Raw genomic sequence first — 20,764 nt, forward strand, 5'->3', positions numbered from 1 at the left:
AAATCTAAGGAGGAGTTTTTTTGGTAATTTTATTGGTAATGGGTTGAAGGGTTATGGAGAATGGGCAGGACGGTGGAATTAAGTCCAGGATGAGATCAACCATGATCGAATGGTGGAGCAGACGCGATGGTCCAAATGGCCGAACTCTGCTCCTTTATTTTATGAATTTATAAACTGAAAATATCTGAAGTTTTACTGATTAACCAATTTTACAGTACAGATGATCATTTGAACCCACTTTTTAATGCTCAAGCTTATAGTGTACATGAACCGCCTCCGACCATTTAAATCATTTACCGTCATTTAATTGTGGATTGTAAACCAGAAAACAGCGTATTTCATAATCCTTGAAGCATGACTTACACTTTCTTCAATTGTATCTATGTTGGAGTAAGGGAGAAAGTAATGACATCAAAGGGTGACTGCGCGTGTGTGTGAAAGCACAAAGTATTGAAAATAAGATCAGGTGGCACTGCTGCCTCAGCGCCAGGGACTCTGGTTCAATTCCGGCCTTGGGTCAGCGTGGAATCTGTATGTTCTCCCCGTGAATGCATGGCTTTCCGCGGGTGCTCCGGTTTCTGCCCACAGTCCAAAGATGGTTAGGTTGATTGGTCATGATAAATTGCCCCATAGTGTCCAGAGATGTACAGGTTAAACTGCGGGATTACTGGTATAGGGTGGAGTGGATTGGTGCAGACTTGATGGGCCAAATGGCCTCCGTCTGTATTGCAGGGATTCTGTGAAATCACAGGCGCAGATTGCATTATGGAAATAAAATGTGGCGATAACAAAGATCAGGCACGAGGAAGGGCAAGACTGGCTGTTCCTAGATACAAGGTGTTCAAAAAAGAGAGGAAAGGGAAGAGTGGCAGTATTGGTTTGGGAGAGTGCTACAGTGCTTGTTAAAGAGGATGCCCCAGAGGGTTCAAGGAGAGAATCAAAATGGCTAGACTGGAGGAACAAAAAGGGAAAAAGGGTGCAACTACATTGCCCGGTGTAGTCTATAGACCACCGACTAGTGAGAACAAGAACAATACAGCACAGGAACAGGCCCTTCGGCCTTCTAAGCCTGCACGGGTCATGATACCAACCTCTGCCAAAACCCTTTCTTGTGCCGTATCCCTCTATACCCAGCCTATCCTAGGAGTCTGTACATCCTCCCCGTGTGTGCGTGGGTTTCCTCCCACAGTCCAAAGATGTGCAGGTTAGGTGGATTGGCCAGGATAAATTGCCCTCAGGGTCCAAGATTCTATGATCAACCTAGGACAAAAGTTCGGCACAACATCGTGGGCCGAAGGGCCTGTTCTGTGCTGTATTTCTCTATATCTATATATATATCCATGTGTTTGTCAAGGTGACTTTTGTTGATACTGTTAATGTATCAGCTTCCACAACCTCCCCTGGCAACACGTCCCAGGCACTCGCCACCCACTGCGTACAAAACCAGCCTTGCACATCTCCTCTAAACTTTGCCCCACGGACCTTAAACCTATCCCGCCCCGGTGACTGACCCCTCCACCCTGGGAAAGAGTGCCTGTCCTATCCACTCTATCCATGCCCCTCATAATCTTGTAGACTTCTATCAGGACACGCCTCAACCTCTTCAATCCAGCCTTTCAAATGAAAACAGTACGAGTCTATTCAGCCTCTCTGCAACGCTAACACTCTCCAGACCAAGCAACATCCCGGTAAGCTTCCTCCGCACCCTCTCCAAAGCCCCCGCATCCTTCTGGTAGTGTGGCGACTATAATTGTGCACAATATTCCAAGTGCGGCCTTACCAAGGTTCTATACATTTTTGAGGACATTACCAGTACAGTAGATAACGGGGAGCCAATGGATGTGGTATATCTGGATTTCCAGAAGGCCTTTGACAAGGTGCCACACAAAAGGTTGCTGCATAAGATAAAGATGCATGGCATTAAGGGTAAAGTAGTAGCATGGATAGAGGCTTGGTTAATTAATAGAAAGCAAAGAGTGGGGATTAATGGGTGTTTCTCTGGTTGCAAATCAGTAGCTAGTGGTGTCCCTCAGGGATCAGTGTTGGGCCCACAATTGTTCACAATTTACATAGATGATTTGGAGTTGGGGACCAAGGGCAATGTGTCCAAGTTTGCAGATGACACTAAGATGAGTGGTAAAGCGAAAAGTGCAGAGGATACTGGAAGTCTGCAGAGGGATTTGGATAGGTTAAGTGAATGGGCTAGGGTCTGGAAGATGGAATACAATGTTGACAAATGTGAGGTTATCCATTTTGGTAGGAATAACAGCAAACGGGATTATTTAAACGACAAAATATTAAAGCATGCCGCTGTGCAGAGAGACCTGGGTGTGCTAGTGCATGAGTCACAGAAGGTTGGTTTACAGGTGATTAAGAAGGCAAATGGAATTTTGTCCTTCATTGCTAGAGGGATGGAGTTTAAGACTAGGGAGGTTATGTTGCAATTGTATAAGGTGTTAGTGAGGCCACACCTGGAGTATTGTGTTCAGTTTTGATCTCCTTACTTGAGAAAGGACATACTGGCACTGGAGGGTGTGCAGAGGAGATTCACTAGGTTAATCCCAGAGCTGAAGGGGCTGGATTATGAGGAGAGGTTGAGTAGACTGGGACTGTACTCGTTGGAATTTAGAAGGATGAGGGGGGATCTTATAGAAACATTAAAAATTATGAAGGGAATAGATAGGATAGATGCGGGCAGGTTGTTTCCACTGGCGGGTGAAAGCAGAACTAGGGGACATAGCCTCAAAATAAGGGGAAGTAGATTTAGGACTGAGTTTAGGAGGAACTTCTTCACCCAAAGGGTTGTGAATCCATGGAATTCCTTGCCCAGTGAAGCAGTTGAGGCTCCTTCATTACATGTTTTTAAGGTAAAGATAGATAGTTTTTTGAAGAATAAAGGGATTAAGGGTTATGGTGTTCGGGCCTGAAAGTGGAGCTGAGTCCACAAAAGATCAGCCATGATCTCATTGAATGGCGGAGCAGGCTCGAGGGGCCAGATGGCCTACTCCTGCTCCTAGTTCTTATGTATACAACTGCAGCATGACTTGCCAGTTTTTATTCTCTATGCCCCATCCAATGAAGGCAAGCATTCTGTATGCTTTCCTAACTACCTTGTCCACTTGTGTTGCCACTTTCAAAGATCTGTGGACCTGCACGCCCAGATCTCTCTGACTTTCTATATTCCTCAGAGTTTTGCCATTTACGGTATATTTCCTCTCTATGTTAGACCTACCAAAATGCATTAGTTCACATTTGTCCAGATTAAACTCCATTTGCCATTTCTTTGCCCAAGTCTCCAACCTATTTATGTCCTCTGTATCTTCTGACAATCCTCAACACTATCTGCCACTCCACAGACCTTGGTGTCAGCCACGAACTTACTAATCAGACTGGCTACATTTTCCTTCAAATTGTTAATGTATACTACAAACAACAGAGACCCCAGCACCGATCCCTTTGGAACACCACTAGTCACAGCCTTCCAGTCAGAAAATCATCCTTCTGCCGCTACCCTTTGCCTTCTGTATCCATCTTACATAGAACATAGTGCAGAAGGAGGCCATTCGGCCTATCGAGTCTACACCGACCCACTTAAACCCCCATTTCCACCCTATCCCCGTAACCCAACAACCCCTCCCACCCTTCTTTTGGTCACTTGGGGCAATTTATCATGGCCAATCCACATAACTTCCACGTCTTTGGACTGTGGGAGGAAACCGGAGCACCCGGAGGAAAACCCACGCAGACACAGGGAGAACGTGCAGATTCTGCACAGACAGTGACCCAGCGGGGAATCGAGCCTGGGACCCTGGCGCTGTGAAGCCACAGTGTTATCCACTTGTGCTACCGTGCTGCCCATTACCTCTGATCCCATGTGACTTCCCCTTTTGTACTAGTTTGCCATGAGCCACCTTGTCAAAGGTTTCACCGAAGTCTTTATCTTGAAGAAATTGAGGGACATAATTAATCTCCATTTGGAAAGACAGGATTTAATTAAGAATAGTCTTGATGGCTTTGTCTAACTAATTTTTCTAAGGCAGTGACGAGGTGTTTGATGAGGGCAGTGCAGTTGATATAGTCTACATGAACTTCGGCAAGAAGTCTTACAACACCAGGTTAAAGTCCAACAGGTTTGCTTCGAATCACTAGCTTTCGGAGCACAGCACCTTCCCCTCAGGTGAATGAGCGGTGCTCCGAAAGCTAGTAAATCAAAACAAACCTGTTGGACTTTAACCTGGTGTTGTAAGACTTCCTACTGTGTTCACCCCAGTCCAACGTTGGCATCTCCACTACATGGACTTCAGTATGGATTTTGACAAGGACCCACATGGGAGACTTAACAAAGTAAATGCCCATCAAAGCACCCTATCTGGCTGCATCACATCCTGGTATGGCAACTGCTCGGCCCAGGACCGCAAGAAACTTCAGAGAGTCATGAACACCGCCTAGTCCATCACACGAATCTGCCTCCCATCTATTGACTCCATCTACATCTCCTGCTGCCTGGGGAAAGCGAGCAGCATAATCAAAGACCCCTCCCACCCGGCTTACTCACTCTTCCAACTTCTTCCATCGGGCAGGAGATACAGAAGTCTGAAAACACGCACGAACAGACTCAAAACAACTTCTTCCCTGCTGTTACCAGACTCCTAAATCACCCTCTTATGAACTGACATCATTTACACTACACCCTGAATGCTTCATCCGATGCCAGTGCTTACGTATTTACGTTGTATATCTTGTGTTGCCCTATTATGTATTTTCTTTACTTTCCTTTTCTTCCCATGCACTTAATGATCTGTTGAGCTGCTTGCAGAAAAATACTTTTCACTGTACTTCGGTACACGTGACAATAAACAAATCCAATCCATGGGATCCAGGGCAATTTGGCAAATTGGATCTAAAATAGGTTTAGTGGCAGGAATCAGTTTAGTCGCAGGACGCAGAAGGCTGTTTTTGTGACTGGATGTCTGTGGGCAGTGGTGTACTACAGGGATTGGCGCTGGTCCCTTGCTGTTTATAGTATACATTAATGATCTTGTAGGGAATATGGGTGGTATGATCAGTGTTTGCAGCTGACAGAAATTGGTAATGTGGTAAATAGTGAGGAGGAAAACCTTTGATTACAGAGCGATATAGGTGGGCTGGTCAGATGGGCAGAACGTTGCAAAGGGAAAAGTATGAGGTGATGCATTTTGGGAGGACAAACAAGTCAAGGGAACACGCAATGAGTGGTAGGACGCTAAGAAATGCAAAGGGTGCATGACCATAGGTCCCTGAAGGCAGCAGGACAAGTATTAAGAAAGCATATGGGATACTTCCCTTTATCAGCCGAGGCATTAAATATAAAAGCAGGGAGGTTACGATGGAGCTGTATAAAACCCTCGTTCGGCCACAGCTAGAGTACTGTGTGCAGTTCTGGCTGCCGCATTACATAGGGTGGTGGGAATCCAGAACTCGCTGCCTGAAAGGGTGGTAGAGGCGGGAACCTTCGCAACTTTTAAGAAGCATTTAGATGAGCACTTGCAACACCATAGCATAAATATTGTATCAATGAATCACAGAATTTACAGTGCAAAAGGAGTATATTCGGCCCATCGAGGTCTGCACCGGCCCTTAGAAAGAACACCCGACATAAGCCCACACCTCCAAACTGCCCCCGTCCCCCAGTCACCCTACCTAACCTTTTTGGACACCAAGGACAATTTAGCATGGCCAATCCACCTAACCTGCATATCTTTGGACTGTGGGAGGAAACCGGAGCACCTGGAGGAAACCCACGCAGACACGGGGAGAACATGCAGTCTCCACACAGACAGTCACCCAAGCCGGGAATCGACCCTGGAGCTGTGAAGCAACTGTGCTAACCACTGTGCTATCGTGCTGCCCACAGGTAGGTATTATTACTGCAATATTTCTGTACAGGGTGCATTTTTAAGCAGCACATTATTGAGAAGCATTCACCAATTGCAGACAGTAGCTGACCCTGGGATCCACTGGGGGTGCAGTAATGAAGACTGAGAGAGGATTCTTTGTTGCTGGGCTCCCGGAGGCAGCTTCCAATCAACGACTGAGAGAGGCTGGGCTGTGGAGCTCACCGTTTGCACTACGAACAGCTGCAAGCCCACAGGAACCTAACTGGGAGAAAGCCTCCCGGCAGCAACACTTTACAACCCGCCTCAACACTGTTGCTTGGCCAGAGGCAGGGCTTGAACTCCCAGGCTCAATTCCTGCTTCCCAACGCCATGTTCTGAGATGGAGCTGAAACAGGCTGAGTGGAGCCTGTGGGTTGTTTGTCTTTATGACCAAGTGCTGGAAAGTGAGATTAGAATGGATAGGTGCTTGATGGCCAGTACAGACAGGATGGGCCAAAGGGTCTCTTTTATGACGTAAAACTCAATCTATCAGCAGGGCAAATTGAGTTACTGGAGGGTCGGGAATAATACTGGACTTGTTCTTGTAATTTTTACACATCTTGCAGAAGTATAGTGCACAATGAAAGGGGTTAGAAGACGCATCTCAATTATATTAGCAACTTAATGCAAAAGTACCTTTTCTTTAGTTTAGTATATTAGAAGGGCCTCAAATAATTGAGACACAAGTCAGTGCAGCAATCAAAAAGATCAAAGCAAGAGAAGTACCTGGAATCGATGAAAGTCCCAATCGTTTTAACATTGGGATACTGACGGACCTCTGCAACAACATTTACAGAATATCCTAGCTGAAGATGTTATGCAGTCTGTATAGCTCCCAAAGAAAACAAAAGCCCCAAAGGTTCAGAGAACAGGACAATAAGCCTGTGAGAACCATGTGATGAAAATAATTAATAATAATCACTTTGGAAATTAATGACCAGGCTATAAAAACAGAGATAGATGACAGTCGGTCTGGAGTCAAACCAAAGAAAGGAAGAGAGGACATCTTTAACTTGGGAGTCGTCATTGAAAGATATCTGGAAGTGCAAAAATCTATGTATGTATGTATGCTTTATAGAGTACAAGATGATATTTGTTAAGAGTCAATCATCAGAGGGAAATGGAGTGTTTTACTAGAAATTAACAATTTTGTTTTTATTCGTGCACGGGATGTGGGTGTCGCTGGCTGGTCCAGCATTTATTGCCCATCTCAAGAGGGCATTTAAGAGTCAACCACATCGCTGTGGATCTGGAGTCATATGTCGGCCAGACCAGGTAAGGATGGCAGATTTCCATCCTTAAAGGACATGAATGAACTAGATTTTCCTTTTACAACAAGAGACAATGACTCATTAGACATTTAATTCCAGATTGGAAAAGATTCTTAGAGATGGGATTCACTCACATTTGGAAATAAATGGACTTATTAGTGATGGACAGCATGGTTTTGCGAAGGGCAGGTCGTACCTCACTAATGTGATTGAGTTTTGTGAGAAAGTGACAAAGATGATAGATGAAGGAAAGGCGGTAGATGTTGTATTTATGGACTTCAGTAAAGCCTTTGACAAGGTGCCTCATTGTAGACTGGGACAAATGGTGAAGTCACACGGAATCAGAGGAGAGCTGGCAAGTTGGATGCAGAACTGGCTTGGGCACAGAAGACAGAGGATAACAGTAGAAGGGTGCTGTTCTGAATGGAAGGCTGCGTTCCACAGGGATCATAGAAGATAGAACATTACATCAGTTCTGGGGCCTTTCTTGTTTGTGGTGCATATAAATTATTTGGAAGAAAATGTAGCTGGTCTGATTACTAAGTTCGCAGACGACACAAAAATTGGTGCAGTTGCGGATAGTGAAGAGGATTGTCAGAAGATGCAGCAGGATATAAACTGGTTGGAGTATTGGGCGGAGAAATGGCAGATGGAGGGTAATCCGGACAAGTGTGAGGTAATGCACTTTGGAAGGTCCAATGCATGTAGGAATTACATGCATTACACACAAAACAAAAAAGAGTGGCTAAGGTAAATATGCAATGAAAATCACTTATGGTCACGAGTAGGCTTCAAATTAAGTTACTGTGACAAGCCCCTAGTTGCCACATTCCGGCGCCTGTTCGGGGAGGCTGGTACGGGAATTGAACCGTGCTGCTGGCCTGCATTGGTCTGCTTTCAAAGCCAGCGATTTAGCCCTGTGCTAAACCAGCCCCTAAATGGTCCTTTAGAGAATGAGAAGGGAGATTTAATAATGGGAAATGAGGAAATAGCTGAGGAACTGAACAGGTTTTTTGGGTCGGCCTCCACAGTGGAAGACACAAATAACATGCCAGTGTCTGATGGAAATGAGGCTATGACAGGTGAGGACCTTGAGAGGATTGTTATCACTAAGGAGGTAGTGATGGGCAAGCTAATGGGGCTAAAGGTAGACAAGTCTCCTGGCCCTGATGGAATGCATCCCAGAGTGCTAAAAGAGATGGCTAGGGAAATTGCAGATGCACTAGTGATAATTTACCAAAATTCACTAGACTCTGGGGTGGTCCCGGTGGATTGGAAATTAGCAAACGTGATACCACTGTTTAAAAAAGGAGGTAGGCAGAAAGCGGGTAATCATAGGCCAGTGAGCTTAACTTCAGTAGTAGGGAAGATGCTGGAATCTATCATCAAGGAAGAAATAGCGAGGCATCTGGATGGAAATTGTCTCATCCGGCAGACACAGCATGGGTTCATAAAGGGCAGGTCGTGCCTAACTAATTTAGTGGAATTTTGAGGACATTACCAGTGCGGTAGATAACGAAGAGCCAATGGATGTGGTATATCTGGATTTCCAGAAAGCTTTTGACAAGGTGCCAACAAAAGGTTGCTGCATAAGATAAAGATACATGGCATTAAGGGTAAAGTAGTAGCATGGATAGGGGATTGGTTAATTAATTGAAAGCAAAGAGTGGGGATTAATGGGTGTTTCTCTGGTTGGCAATCAGTAGCTAGTGGTGTCCCTCAGGGGTCAGTGTTGGACCCACAATTGTTCACAATTTACATGGATGATTTGAAGTTGGGGACCAAGGGCAATGTGTCCAAGTTTGCAGACGACACTAAGATGAGAGGTAAAGCAAAACGTGCAGAGGATACTGGAAGTCTGCAGAGGGATTGGGATAGGTTAAGTGAATGGGCTAGGGTCTGGAAGATGGAATACAATGTTGACAAATGTGAGGTTATTCATTTTTGTAGGAATAACAAAAGGGATTATTATTTAAATGGCAAAATATTAAAACATGCTGCTGTGCAGAGGGACCTGGGTGTGCTTGTGCATGAGTCGCAAAAAGTTGGTTTACAGGTGATTAAGAAGGCAAATGGAATTTTGTCCTTCATTGCTAGAGGGATGGAGTTTAAGACTAGGGAGCTTATGCTGCAATTGTATAAGGTGTTAGTGAGGCCACACCTGGAGTATTGTGTTCAGTTTTCAATTAATTAACCAATCCCCTATCCATGCTACTACTATGCCCTTACCTGAGAAAGGACGTACTGGCGCTGGAGGGTGTGCAGAGGAGATTCACTAGGTTAATCCCAGATCTGAAGTGGCTGGATTACGAGGAGAGGTTGAGTAGACTGGGACTGTACTCGTTGGAATTTAGAAGGATGAGGGGGGATCTTATAGAAACATATAAAATTATGAAGGGAATAGATAGGATAGATGCGGGCAGGTTGTTTCCACTGGTGGGTGAAAGCAGAACTTGGGGGCATAGCCTTAAAAATAAGGGGAAGTAGATTTAGGACTGAGTTTAGGAGCAACTTCTTCACCGAAAGGGTTGTGCATCTATGGAATTCCTTGCCCAGTGAAGCAGTAGAGGCTCCTTCATTAAATGTTTTTAAGCTAAAGATAGATCGTTTTTTGAAGAAAAAAGGGATTAAGGGTTATGGTGTTCGGGCCGGAAAGTGGAACCGAGTCCATAAAAGATCAGCCATGATCTCATTGAATGGCGGAGCAGGCTCGAGGGGCCATGTGGCCTACTCCTGCTCCTAATTCTTATGTTCTTATGTTCTAATCCCTGGTTTACACCCAGTGCCACGTGAAAATTAGTGAAGAAATAGTTGTTTATGGCAAACTAATACATGGCTTTGGATTCCTTGGTCGGGCTCTGGGGGAGATAGCACTTGTACGAGCTGGACAGGCTGCACCTGAACAGAGCTGGGACTGAGTTCCTTGTGGAGCCTCCGTGCTGCTAACTAACTCAGCAGGGGTGTGGGAACCAAGAGGAAATATCAGAGTGGAATACCAGGATCCACAAAAAACTGGGAGGGAATGAGAACACTAGTATAGAAAACAGCCTGTTAGTAATATTTATTAGTGTCACAAATAGGCTTACATTAACACTGCAATACTGTGAAAACCCCTAGTCGCCACACTCCAGCACCTGTTTGGTACACTGAGGGAGAATTCAGAATGTCCATTTCACCTAACAACACATCTTAAGTGAAGTCGGAGCAAGGGAGAAAGAAATGATGTCTCAATCAGGGTTACTGTGCGCTTGTGAATGCACGTAGTAAAGAAGATTAGGGAGTTACAGGTGCAGATTACATTGTGAAAATATGATCTTGTGGCAATAACAAAGACCAGGTACAAGGAAGGGCAAGACTGAGTGTTAAATATTTCTGGATACAACTGATAGGAAAGGAAGAAAAGGGGGTGGGTGGGTGGCAGTGTTGGTTCGGGAGAACATTGCAATTCTGGAGAAAGGATGCCCTAGATGATTCAAGGATTAAAAAGGATGCAACTATATTGCTCGGTGTGGGCTATAGACCACCAACTAGTAAGAACAAAGAACAAAGAAAATTACAGCACAGGAACAGGCCCTTCGGCCCTCCCAGCCTGCGCCGATCCAGATCCTTTATCTAAACGTGTCTCCGATTTTCCAAGGTCTACTTCCCTCTGTTCCCGTCCATTCATATACCTGTCTAGATGCTTCTTAAATGATGCTATCGTGCCCGCCTCTACCACCTCCGCTGGTAAAACGTTCCAGGCACCCACCACCCTCTGCGTAAAAAACTTTCCACGCATATCTCCCTTAAACTTTCCCCTCTCACCTTGAAATCGTGACCCCTTGTAACTGACAACCCCACTCTTGGGAAAAGCTTGTTGCTATCCACCCTGTCCATAGCTCTCAATTTTGTAGACCTCAATCAGGCCCCCCCTCAACCTCCGTCTTTCCAATGAAAACAATCCTAATCTACTCAACCTTTCTTCATAGCTAGCACCCTCCATACCAGGCAACATCCTGGTGAACCTCCTCTGCACCCTCTCCAAGGCATCCACATCCTTCTGGTAATGTGGAGACCAGAACTACATGGAGTATTCCAAATGTGGCCTAACCAAAGTCCTATACAACTGTAACATGACCTGCCAACTCTTGTACTCAATACCCAGTCCGATGAAGGCAAGCATGCTGTATGCCTTCTTGACCACTCTATAAACCTGCGATGCCACCTTCAGGGTACAATGGACCTGAACTCCCAGATCTCTCTGCACATCAATTTTCCCCAGGACCCTTCCATTGACCATATAGTCCGCTCTTGAATTTGATCTTCCAAAATGCATCACCTCGCATTTGCCTGGATTGAACTCCATCTGCCATTTCCCTGCCAAACTCTCCAATCTATCTATATTTTGTTGTATTCTCTGACAGGCCTCCTCGCTATCTGCAACTCCACCAATCTTAGTACCATCTGCAAACTTACTAATCAGACCATCTATACCTTCCTCCAGGTCATTTATGTATATCACAAACAACAGTGGTCCGAGCACGGATCCCTGTGGAACACCACTAGTCACATTTCTCCATTTTGAGACACTCCCTTCCACCACTACTCTCTGTCTCCTGTTGCCCAGCCAGTTCTTTATCCATCTAGCTAGTACACCCTGAACCCCATACGACTTCACTTTTTCCATTAACCTGCCATGGGAAACCTTATCAAACGCCTTACTAAAGTCCATGTATACGACATCTACAGCCCTTCCCTCATCAATTAACTTTGTCACTTCCTCAAAGAATTCTATTAGGTTTGTAAGACATGACCTTCCCTGCACAAAACCATGCTGCCTATCACTGATAAGTCTATTTTCTTCCAGATGTGAATAGATCCTATCCCTCAGTATCTTCTCCAACAGTTTGCCTACCACTGACGTCAAGCTCACAGGTCTATAATTCCCTGGATTATCCCTGCTACCCTTCTTAAACAAAGGGACAACATTAGCAATTCTCCAGTCCTCCGGGACCTCACCCGTGCTCAAGGATGCTGCAAAGATATCTGTTAAGGCCCCAGCTATTTCGACCCTCGCTTCCCTCAGTAACCTGGGATAGATCCCATCCAGTCCTGGGGACTTGTCCACCTTAATGTCTTTTAGAATACCCAAAACTTCCCCCTTCCGTATGACAACTTTACCGAGAGTATTTAAACATCCATCCCTAGCCTCAACATCCGTCTTGTCCCTCTCCTTTGTGAATACCGATGCAAAGTACTCATTAAGAATCTCACCCATTTCCTCTGACTCCACGCATAAATTCCCTCTTTTGTCTTTAAGTGGGCCAATCCTTTCTCTAGTTACCCTCTTGCTCCTTACATACGAACAAAATGCTTTGGAATTTTCCTTAACCCTGTTAGCCAAAGATATTTCATGACCCCTTTTAGCCCTCTTTATTGCGCGTTTGAGATTCGTCCTACTTTCCCGATATTCCTCCAAAGCTTCATCAGTTTTGAGTTGCCTCGATCCTATGTATGCTTCCTTTTTCATCTTAGCTAGTCTCACAATTTCACCCGTCATCCATGGTTCCCTAATCTTGCCATTTCTATCTTTCATTTTCACAGGAACATGTCTGTCCTGCACTCTAATCAACCTTTCCTTAAAAGACTTCCACATTTCAAATGTGGATTTACCCTTAAACAGCTGCTTCCAATCCACATTCCCTAGCTCCTGCCGAATTTTGTTATACTCTGCCCTTCCCCAATTTAGCACTCTTCCTTTCGGACCCCTCCTGTCCTTGTCCATGAGTATTCTAAAACTTATGGAATTGTGATCGCTATTCCCAAAGTAATCACCGACTGAAACATCAACCACCTGGCCGGGATCATTCCCCAATACCAGGTCCAGTATGGCCCCTTCCCGAGTTGGACTATTTACATACTGCTCTAAAAAACTCTCCTGGATGCTCCTTACAAACCCTGCTCCATCTACGCCTCCAACACTACACGAATCCCATTCAATAGAACAGTACAGTACAGAACAGGCCCTCCGGCCCTCGATGTTGTGCCGAGCAATGATCACCCTACTCAAACTCACGTATCCACCCGATATCTGTAACCAAACAACCCCCCCCCCCCTTAACCTTACTTTTTAGGACACTACGGGCAATTTAGCAAGGCCAATCCACCTAACCCGCACATCTTTGGACATCAATGTTGGGGAAGTTAAAATCTCCCATCACAACCACCGTATTGCTCCTACATTTTTCTATAATCTGTCTGCATATTTGTACCTCTACTTCATGCTCGCTTTTGGGAGGCCTGTAGTAAAGTCCCAACAATGTTACTGCACCCTTCCTATTTCTCAGCTCCACCCATATTGCCTCAGTGCTCGAATCCTCCATCGTGCCCTCCTTAATCACAGCTGTGATATCATCTCTGACCAGTAATGCAACTCCTCCACCCCTTCTACCTCCCTCTCTATCCCTCCTGAAGCATCTATACCCTGGGATATTCAGTTGCCTGTCCTGCACTTCTCTCAACCAAGTCTCAGTAATACCAATAACATCATATTCCCAGGTACTGATCCAAGCCCTAAGTTCATCTGCCTTACCTGCTACACTTCTCGCATTAAAACAAATGCACCTCAGACCACCTTTGCGTTCATCATCTCTTCCCTGTCTACTCTTCCCCTTAGTCACATTGAGTTTATTGTCTCGTACCTTACTGGCTTTAGTTGCTACTTCCTTACTGATCTCTAACTTCCTAATCTGGTCCCATCCCCCTGCCACATTAGTTTAAAACCTCCCCAACAGTGTTAGCAAAAGCACCCCCAGGACATTGGTTCCAGTCCTGCCCAGGTGTAGACCATCCGGTTTGTAATGGTCTCACCGCCCCCAGAACCGGTTCCAATGTCCCAAAAATCTGAACCCCTCTCTCCTGCACCATCTCTCAAGCCACGTATTCATTCTGACTATTCTTGAATTTCTACTCTGACTGTCCCGTGGCACTGGTAGCAATCCTGAGATTACTACCTTTGAGGTCCTACTTTTTAAACTTATCGCCTAACTCCCTAAATTCTGATTGTCGGACCTCATCCCTTTTTTTAACCTATATCGTCGGTGCCTACATGCACCACGACAACTGGCTGTTCACCCTCCCCCTTCAGTATGTCCTGCAGCCGATTGGAGACATCCCTGATCCGAGCACCCGGGAGGCAACATACCATTCGGGAGTCTCTTTTCCGACCACAGAAACGCCTGTCTACTCCCCTTACAATTGAAGGATGTACAAGAACAAATCTGCAGGGAAATTAGAGATGTAGACATTATAGAGTAGTTTTAATGGGGGACTTTAATTACCCAAATATAGGCGGTGGCAGTATAGGGTCAAGAGGGGAAAAAGTCCCTAGATTGTGTTCAGGTCAAATTTTCTACAGCAGTTTGTGCCCTGTCCAACAAGGATGCACTATTGGCTCTTGGAAATGAGGTGGGCCAAATGGATCAATTGTCAGTGGGGGAACATTTAGGAGACAGTGAGCATTGCATTCTAAGGTTAAGGATGATGATAGACAAGGCAATCCAGGATAAAATAACTGTGGGGGAGGGTGGGATGGGGAGGTTACAGATGTCAGGTCGAACAGTTGAGAACCAAGAGGAATATAGAAGATTCAGTGGGTAGGTGAAAAAGCTCATTAGAGAAGCAAAGAGGGAGTATAAGAAAAGACTGGTAGCCAACATAAAGGGAAAAGCCAAAGTCTCCACAATAACAAAAGGGTGGTAAAAGGAGTAGGGTTGCTTAGGGACTTAAAGTTAAATTAAAGGGGCTGGATTAGCATAGGGCTAAATCGCTGGCTTTTTAAGCAGACCCAGGCAGGCCAGGAGCATGGTTCAATTCCCGTACCAGCCTCCCCGAACAGGCGCCGGAATGTGGCGATTAGGGGCTTTTCACAGTAACTTCATTTGAAGCCTACTTGTGACAATAAGCGATTTTCATTTCATTTTCACATGGAGGCTGGTGGCATGGCTGATGTATTAAATGAATAATTTACATCTACCTTTACCAAGGAGCTAGATGCTGCCCAGGACATGGTGACAGTCGAGGAAGCTCTGTCCCTGGAAGGTCTCAAAATTGATAAGGAGGAAATGTTGAATAGACTGTGGGTATTGAAAATTGACACGGTACTGGAACCGGATGAGATGCTTCCAAGGAAGTGAGAATAGAAATTTTTGGGGTCATGGCCATAATATTCCAATCTTCTCTAGAATCAGGGGAGGTTCCAGAGGAACTGGAGAATTGCAAATGTCATACCCTGGTTAAAAAAGGTTGTAACGATAGTCCAAGAAATTCCAAGCGACTCAGTTTAACACTACTGGTGAGCAAGCTATTTGCTGTTCCTGAAATACATTAATGATCTCGGTCTTGGTATGCAAGAGGCAGATTCAAATTTTGCAGGTGATACAAAACTTGGAAATATTGTAAATTGGGAGGAGGACAGTGTAGAACTTCAGAAGGACATAGACAAGATGGTGGACTGTGGCAGATAAAGTTCAACATAGAGAAGTGTGAAGTGATGCATTTTGTTGGAAGAACATGGAGAAACAATATTATATTAGGGGTAAAATTCTTAAGAGGGCGCAGTAGCAGAGGGACCTGGATGTAGAAGTGCGTGGATGACTTCAAGTGGCAGGGCGGGTGGAGAGAGGTGAGAACATATATCATTCTGGCTTCATTAATAGGGACATAGAGATCCAGGAAGTTATGCTTAATTTATAAAGACACTAGTTAGACGTCAACTAGAACAGTGTGGTCAGAGTTGGAGATCTATGGTGTTAACCTTCTGGGGAGGTGATGAAACCAACGAACAAACCAGTCGCAGCACGATGCTATGGATACACCCCCACAACTGGTTTAGTTCAGTGGGCTAGACAACTGGTTTGTGATGCAGAACAAGGCCAGCAGTGTGGCTTCAATCCCTGTATCAGCTCTGTGTACCTGAACAGGCGCTGGAATGTGGTGACTAGGGGCTTTTCACAGTAACTTCACTGCAGTGTTAATGTAAACCTATTTGTGACAATAAAAGGTTATTATTCTATGCATTGGCATCTAATTGACTATTCTATCACCAGGCAGAAGGACTGACAGGGTGTGCGTGTAACAAAAACCATGTGAGGCACTGATGGTTGGACTGCTGCTATCCTATCATTTCAAAGTTAAACATCAAGATCTATTCCTCCTTGATGCCCCGACAAAATGTGAAAAGGCTCTTCAATATTCTGAAATCTGTCTATGGGCCTCAGTCCACTAATTTAGTCTCAATGCCAACAGGTCAATGCTGCTCACAGAAAAAGCCCAAATTATAGAGAAAAAGTAGCACAGCACTTTAACCACATCCGTAATTGACCTTCACCCACCAATGAAGATGCAATCAACGGGCTTCCATCAACGGGCAATCAATTGCCCTCTTGATGACCCTCCCAATGTGTTCTAAATCAACGCCATCAACCTCCCATCTAGCTGCAACGGTCCAGGAGCTGATGCAATCCCAGCTGACGCATCCAAGGCTGAAGGAAGGTCAATACCTGGTAAGATGCTCACTGAACTCTTTCAGTCGATGTGGAAGCAAGGAACAATCTTGCAAGTTTGTGGGCAGCACGATTGTCGCCTCACAGCACCGGGGAATCCAGGTTCAATTCACATTGGGTGACTTGTGTGTGAAGTTTGCACCTTCTCCTGAAATCAGGAGACTCGAGGGTTTCCTTCAGGTGCTCCAGTTTCCACCCACAATCCAAAGATGTGAAAGTTAGGTGGGTTGGAAATGCTAAACGGTTAGGTGGGGGTACAGGTATAGGGTGGGGAAGAGCGCCTAGGTAGGGTGCTCTTTTGGAGGGTCAGTGCAGACTCGATGGGCCAATTGGCCTCTATCTGCACTGTAGGGGTTTTATGATTCTATGAATACAAGGATGTCTCTGAAGTCCACCTGTACAAATGGCAAGGAACTCTTGCAGCAATCAGAGGAATTTTAGTTCTCTCTCATCACCAGCAAATCTTTGCCAAACCCTTCTTCGAGCAACTTCTCGACCAGGATCTGCTGCCAGAGAAGTAAGTGCAGTTGCAGAAAAGGTCAAAAAACCACTGATACGGTATTCACAGTTAGACAGCTCCAGGAGAAATACCAAGAACAGATTCTGAACCTCTACAGCACATTTATTGACTTCATCAAGGCCTTTGAAACAGTCAGCCATGAAAACCATTGGAAGGCAATGGAGAAACTCATGTCCTGAGAAATTCATCACAATGGTTGGGGACTTCCCTGACAGCTTGGTCAGAAATGCCCTGGATGGTTGAGTCTTCAAACTCATTCCCAGGGCCACATGCTCACATCAATGCTCCGGAGAATGTTTTACTCCGTCAATGCCTTTCTGGGTGTGATCCTCGCATCAAAATCAAATATCGCAGCAAGATATTTGAGCTGTTAGATTAAATAGAGAAAAACAGTTTCCAATGGCTGTAACGTCAATAACTCAAGGATAGAAAGGGAAGAACCAGAGCCAACAGGAAGAGAATTTATTTTGCACCATGAGTTACAATGCCTGATCGGGCTGTGGAAACAGGTAGAACACAGCTTTCAAAGGGAAAACTGAACAATAGCTGGATGGAAAAAAATCATCAGGATCTGTGGAAAAGAGGTGGGACTTGGGTGCCAGAAAAAGACTTTGCGTTTTTGGGGTGGACTTGGGGAGGTGACAAGCCGACAGGGAACATTTATCTAAGGCCACGGTAAAGCACAATGTAAAGCTCAGTTTGTCTAGATGCTGTACTAATACTCTGCCACTGGAGGGTGTTCCTGTAATACTCAATGATATGATTCATCAGGAGACCAAATATATCCCTGCAGACAGAAGAAGGAAACAATCGACAAGTTATACATGAAAAGGATCTTGGTAACTCTTGCAAGTTATACGTGCAATCATAAAAAAAAATATTTGTACCTTTACTTGACTTGGAGGGCAATCTGCTCTTAGATTTGCTGGAACTCCTTGATGCATTCTTTTCTTCGGCTTCCTTGATAAATTTCTGCACTTCATCAAAGGGCAACTTATGAAGAACCACAACAGGCTTGATCACCTTCTTCAAATCCTCCACAAGATCCATTTTTTCCACTTTTAATTTTAATTCATTCTTATCCATCGACTTCCTCAATTCCCTCTGCTCATTACAAACATTCCCATCCTTATCCCGCTTGATTTTTGGAATTACAAAGTTTTTTAGTGCATTGGACCTTCCACCCCCCAGTAGGTAGCTGGGAAATTTGTCTTTATCAGAAAGAGGGTTGGGAGTCTCTGCTTTCACTTTGTTCCCCTCCAATCGGCGGTCGTCCCTGTCTTTACTGCTCAGTGATCCTGATGGAATGTCTGATCTTCTACTCTGCTTCAATGCAGCGCGATCTTTCACTTCAGGTTTCGTTTTCCCAGGCTCTCTGTTATCATGTTTGACTCTGGGACTTTCTGATCGCAACCGTTGTTCTTCTGGTGAACGGCGCTCGCTTCGGTCACCGCGATCTCCTCGGTCACCGCGATCTCCTCGGTCACCGCGATCTCCTCGGTCACCGCGATCTCCTCGGTCACCGCGATCTCCTCGGTCACCGCGATCTCCTCGGTCACCGCGATCTCCTCGGTCACCGCGATCTCCTCGGTCACCGCGATCTCCTCGGTCACCGCGATCTCCTCGGTCACCGCGATCTCCTCGGTCACCTGAATCAGAACGCACTTTCTTTTCCCCCTTCACCGGTTTTGGACAGTCTGTCTGGTTATTTTTAGGAGTCTCATTTCGAGTAAGTTTAGAATCAGATTCACTCTTGATTAATTTGGGGGTATCGGGTCTCCTGATCTTAGATGCGTCCACTTTTCCTTTTTCAGAATCATTTTTCTCATCTGATTTCTGTTTCTGGGTTTCCTGGTGCAGATCTCGTTTCTCTTTGGGAGCCTCTGAACTTTGCCGTCCTTCATGGCGTGGCTTTGGTGCATCTGATCTACTCTCTTTCATTTTTGTATGTTCCGTTTTGCCCTCGTGCTTGTGTTTAGATATTTCAAGTCTCTTCTCTGGTGTTAGTTTAGCCACATCTCGCCTGTTGTCATGCTTTCCCTTTGGTGTCTCTGGTCGACTCTCACTCTTCTGTTTTGGAGTTTCAGGCCTAGGTTTGATCACATCAGGCCGACTGTTGTCCTTTTCCTTTTGCCCCTCGTTTTCACATTTCCTCTTGGGGGCATCTGGGTGATTTTCTGGCTTGGGTTTTAATACTCCTGTTGTATCTTCTGGCCGTGTTAACGATACATCTGTATTCTGCCGTACCAACTCCAAAGGCTTCTTCGTGTTTTCTGACTCTGGAGGAGGGGCTGCTTGTCCATCAGTTCTTCCTGCATGTTGTAGATCAATGCTGACCAACAGGGCAGGTCTGTTTGCACCGCCTCCACTCACAGGACCACCACCTCCTGGAGCAGTCTCCTGTGGAAATGAGTCTTGCTTCCGTTTCTTTAAAGGTTTGTCTAAAACAAAGAAACATTTGAAGGTTACTATCATATACTTGCACAATATAATGCAAATCACAATGCAGAGCAATGTTTGGTCACACAAAGAATGAACTTATTCCAGGTGTGACATAATGTCACCTCGCATTAGAAGTACTGCCTTCCATTCCAATCACCATGATATAAAGAATCAAAGGTGCTGGTAAAGGTATTAAGAGGGTTAGCTGTGATGGACAGAGCAATCTTTTCTCATTTTACAACTAGTCATTCTTTGGTGGTGTGACAACTTATAATCATAATATTCGAACCACTGCTAACCAGGCAAATCCAGTCTTTGTTGTAGATAAAATGTTTTGATCCATACGTTAGGGGAAGTAAACGAGCATCCATCCAGGTAATACTATCCAGGAAAACATATTTTGTACAAGTACAAAATTTGGCATATGGTTGCACAACAGGACATAAATCTGTAAAAATGATAGTCTGTGCATCACTCTTCCTCTTAAAATTAAGGTTGCAAAACGAAACACCAAGACTAGACACTTTACAAATTTACAAATGTGAGGTTATCCATTTCGGTTGGAATAACAGCATAAGGGATTATTTAAATGATAAAATATTACGAGGAACTTCTTCACCCAAAGGGTTGTGAATCTATGGAATTCCTTGCCCAGAGAAGCAGTTGAGGCTCCTTCATTAAATGTTTTCAAGGTAAAGATAGATAGTTTTTTTGAAGAATAAAGGGATTAAGGGTTATGGTGTTCAGGCGGAAAGTGGAACCGAGTCCATAAAAGATCAGCCATGATCTCATTGAATGGCGGAGCAGGCTCGAGGGGCCAGATGGCCGACTCCTGCTCCTAGTTCGTATGTTCTTATTTAAAAAATATAACTATCACCTACTCCTTTACTTCATCTTAGTGTAATTAAATACAGGTACAGGACCCCCTTAAACCGGTGTCCAAAATTCCAGAAGGACCCGAAAACCAGCTACATTCAAAGATTGCGCCCTGGGTAGCAATTAAAATAAAATCCTCTCAGTTTAATATATTGTGGATACATGCTCAGCCTCAGGCCCAAAATCAGCACAAGTCCA

At 44.9% G+C, this 20,764-nt stretch overlaps 1 protein-coding gene across 1 annotated transcript in view; it reads right to left on the reverse strand.

Moving 5' to 3' along the window:
• The window catches only part of LOC119970799 (nipped-B-like protein), a 559,915-nt gene that overhangs the window by 294,096 nt on the left and 245,055 nt on the right, over window positions 1–20,764 (reverse strand). Inside the window, 1 exon segment of the mRNA XM_038805973.1 lies at window positions 18,136–19,689. Coding sequence (XP_038661901.1) covers window positions 18,136–19,689 — 1,554 coding nt within the window.

Source organism: Scyliorhinus canicula, chromosome 8, assembly GCF_902713615.1.
Source record: "Scyliorhinus canicula chromosome 8, sScyCan1.1, whole genome shotgun sequence".
Lineage (NCBI taxonomy): Eukaryota > Metazoa > Chordata > Chondrichthyes > Carcharhiniformes > Scyliorhinidae > Scyliorhinus > Scyliorhinus canicula.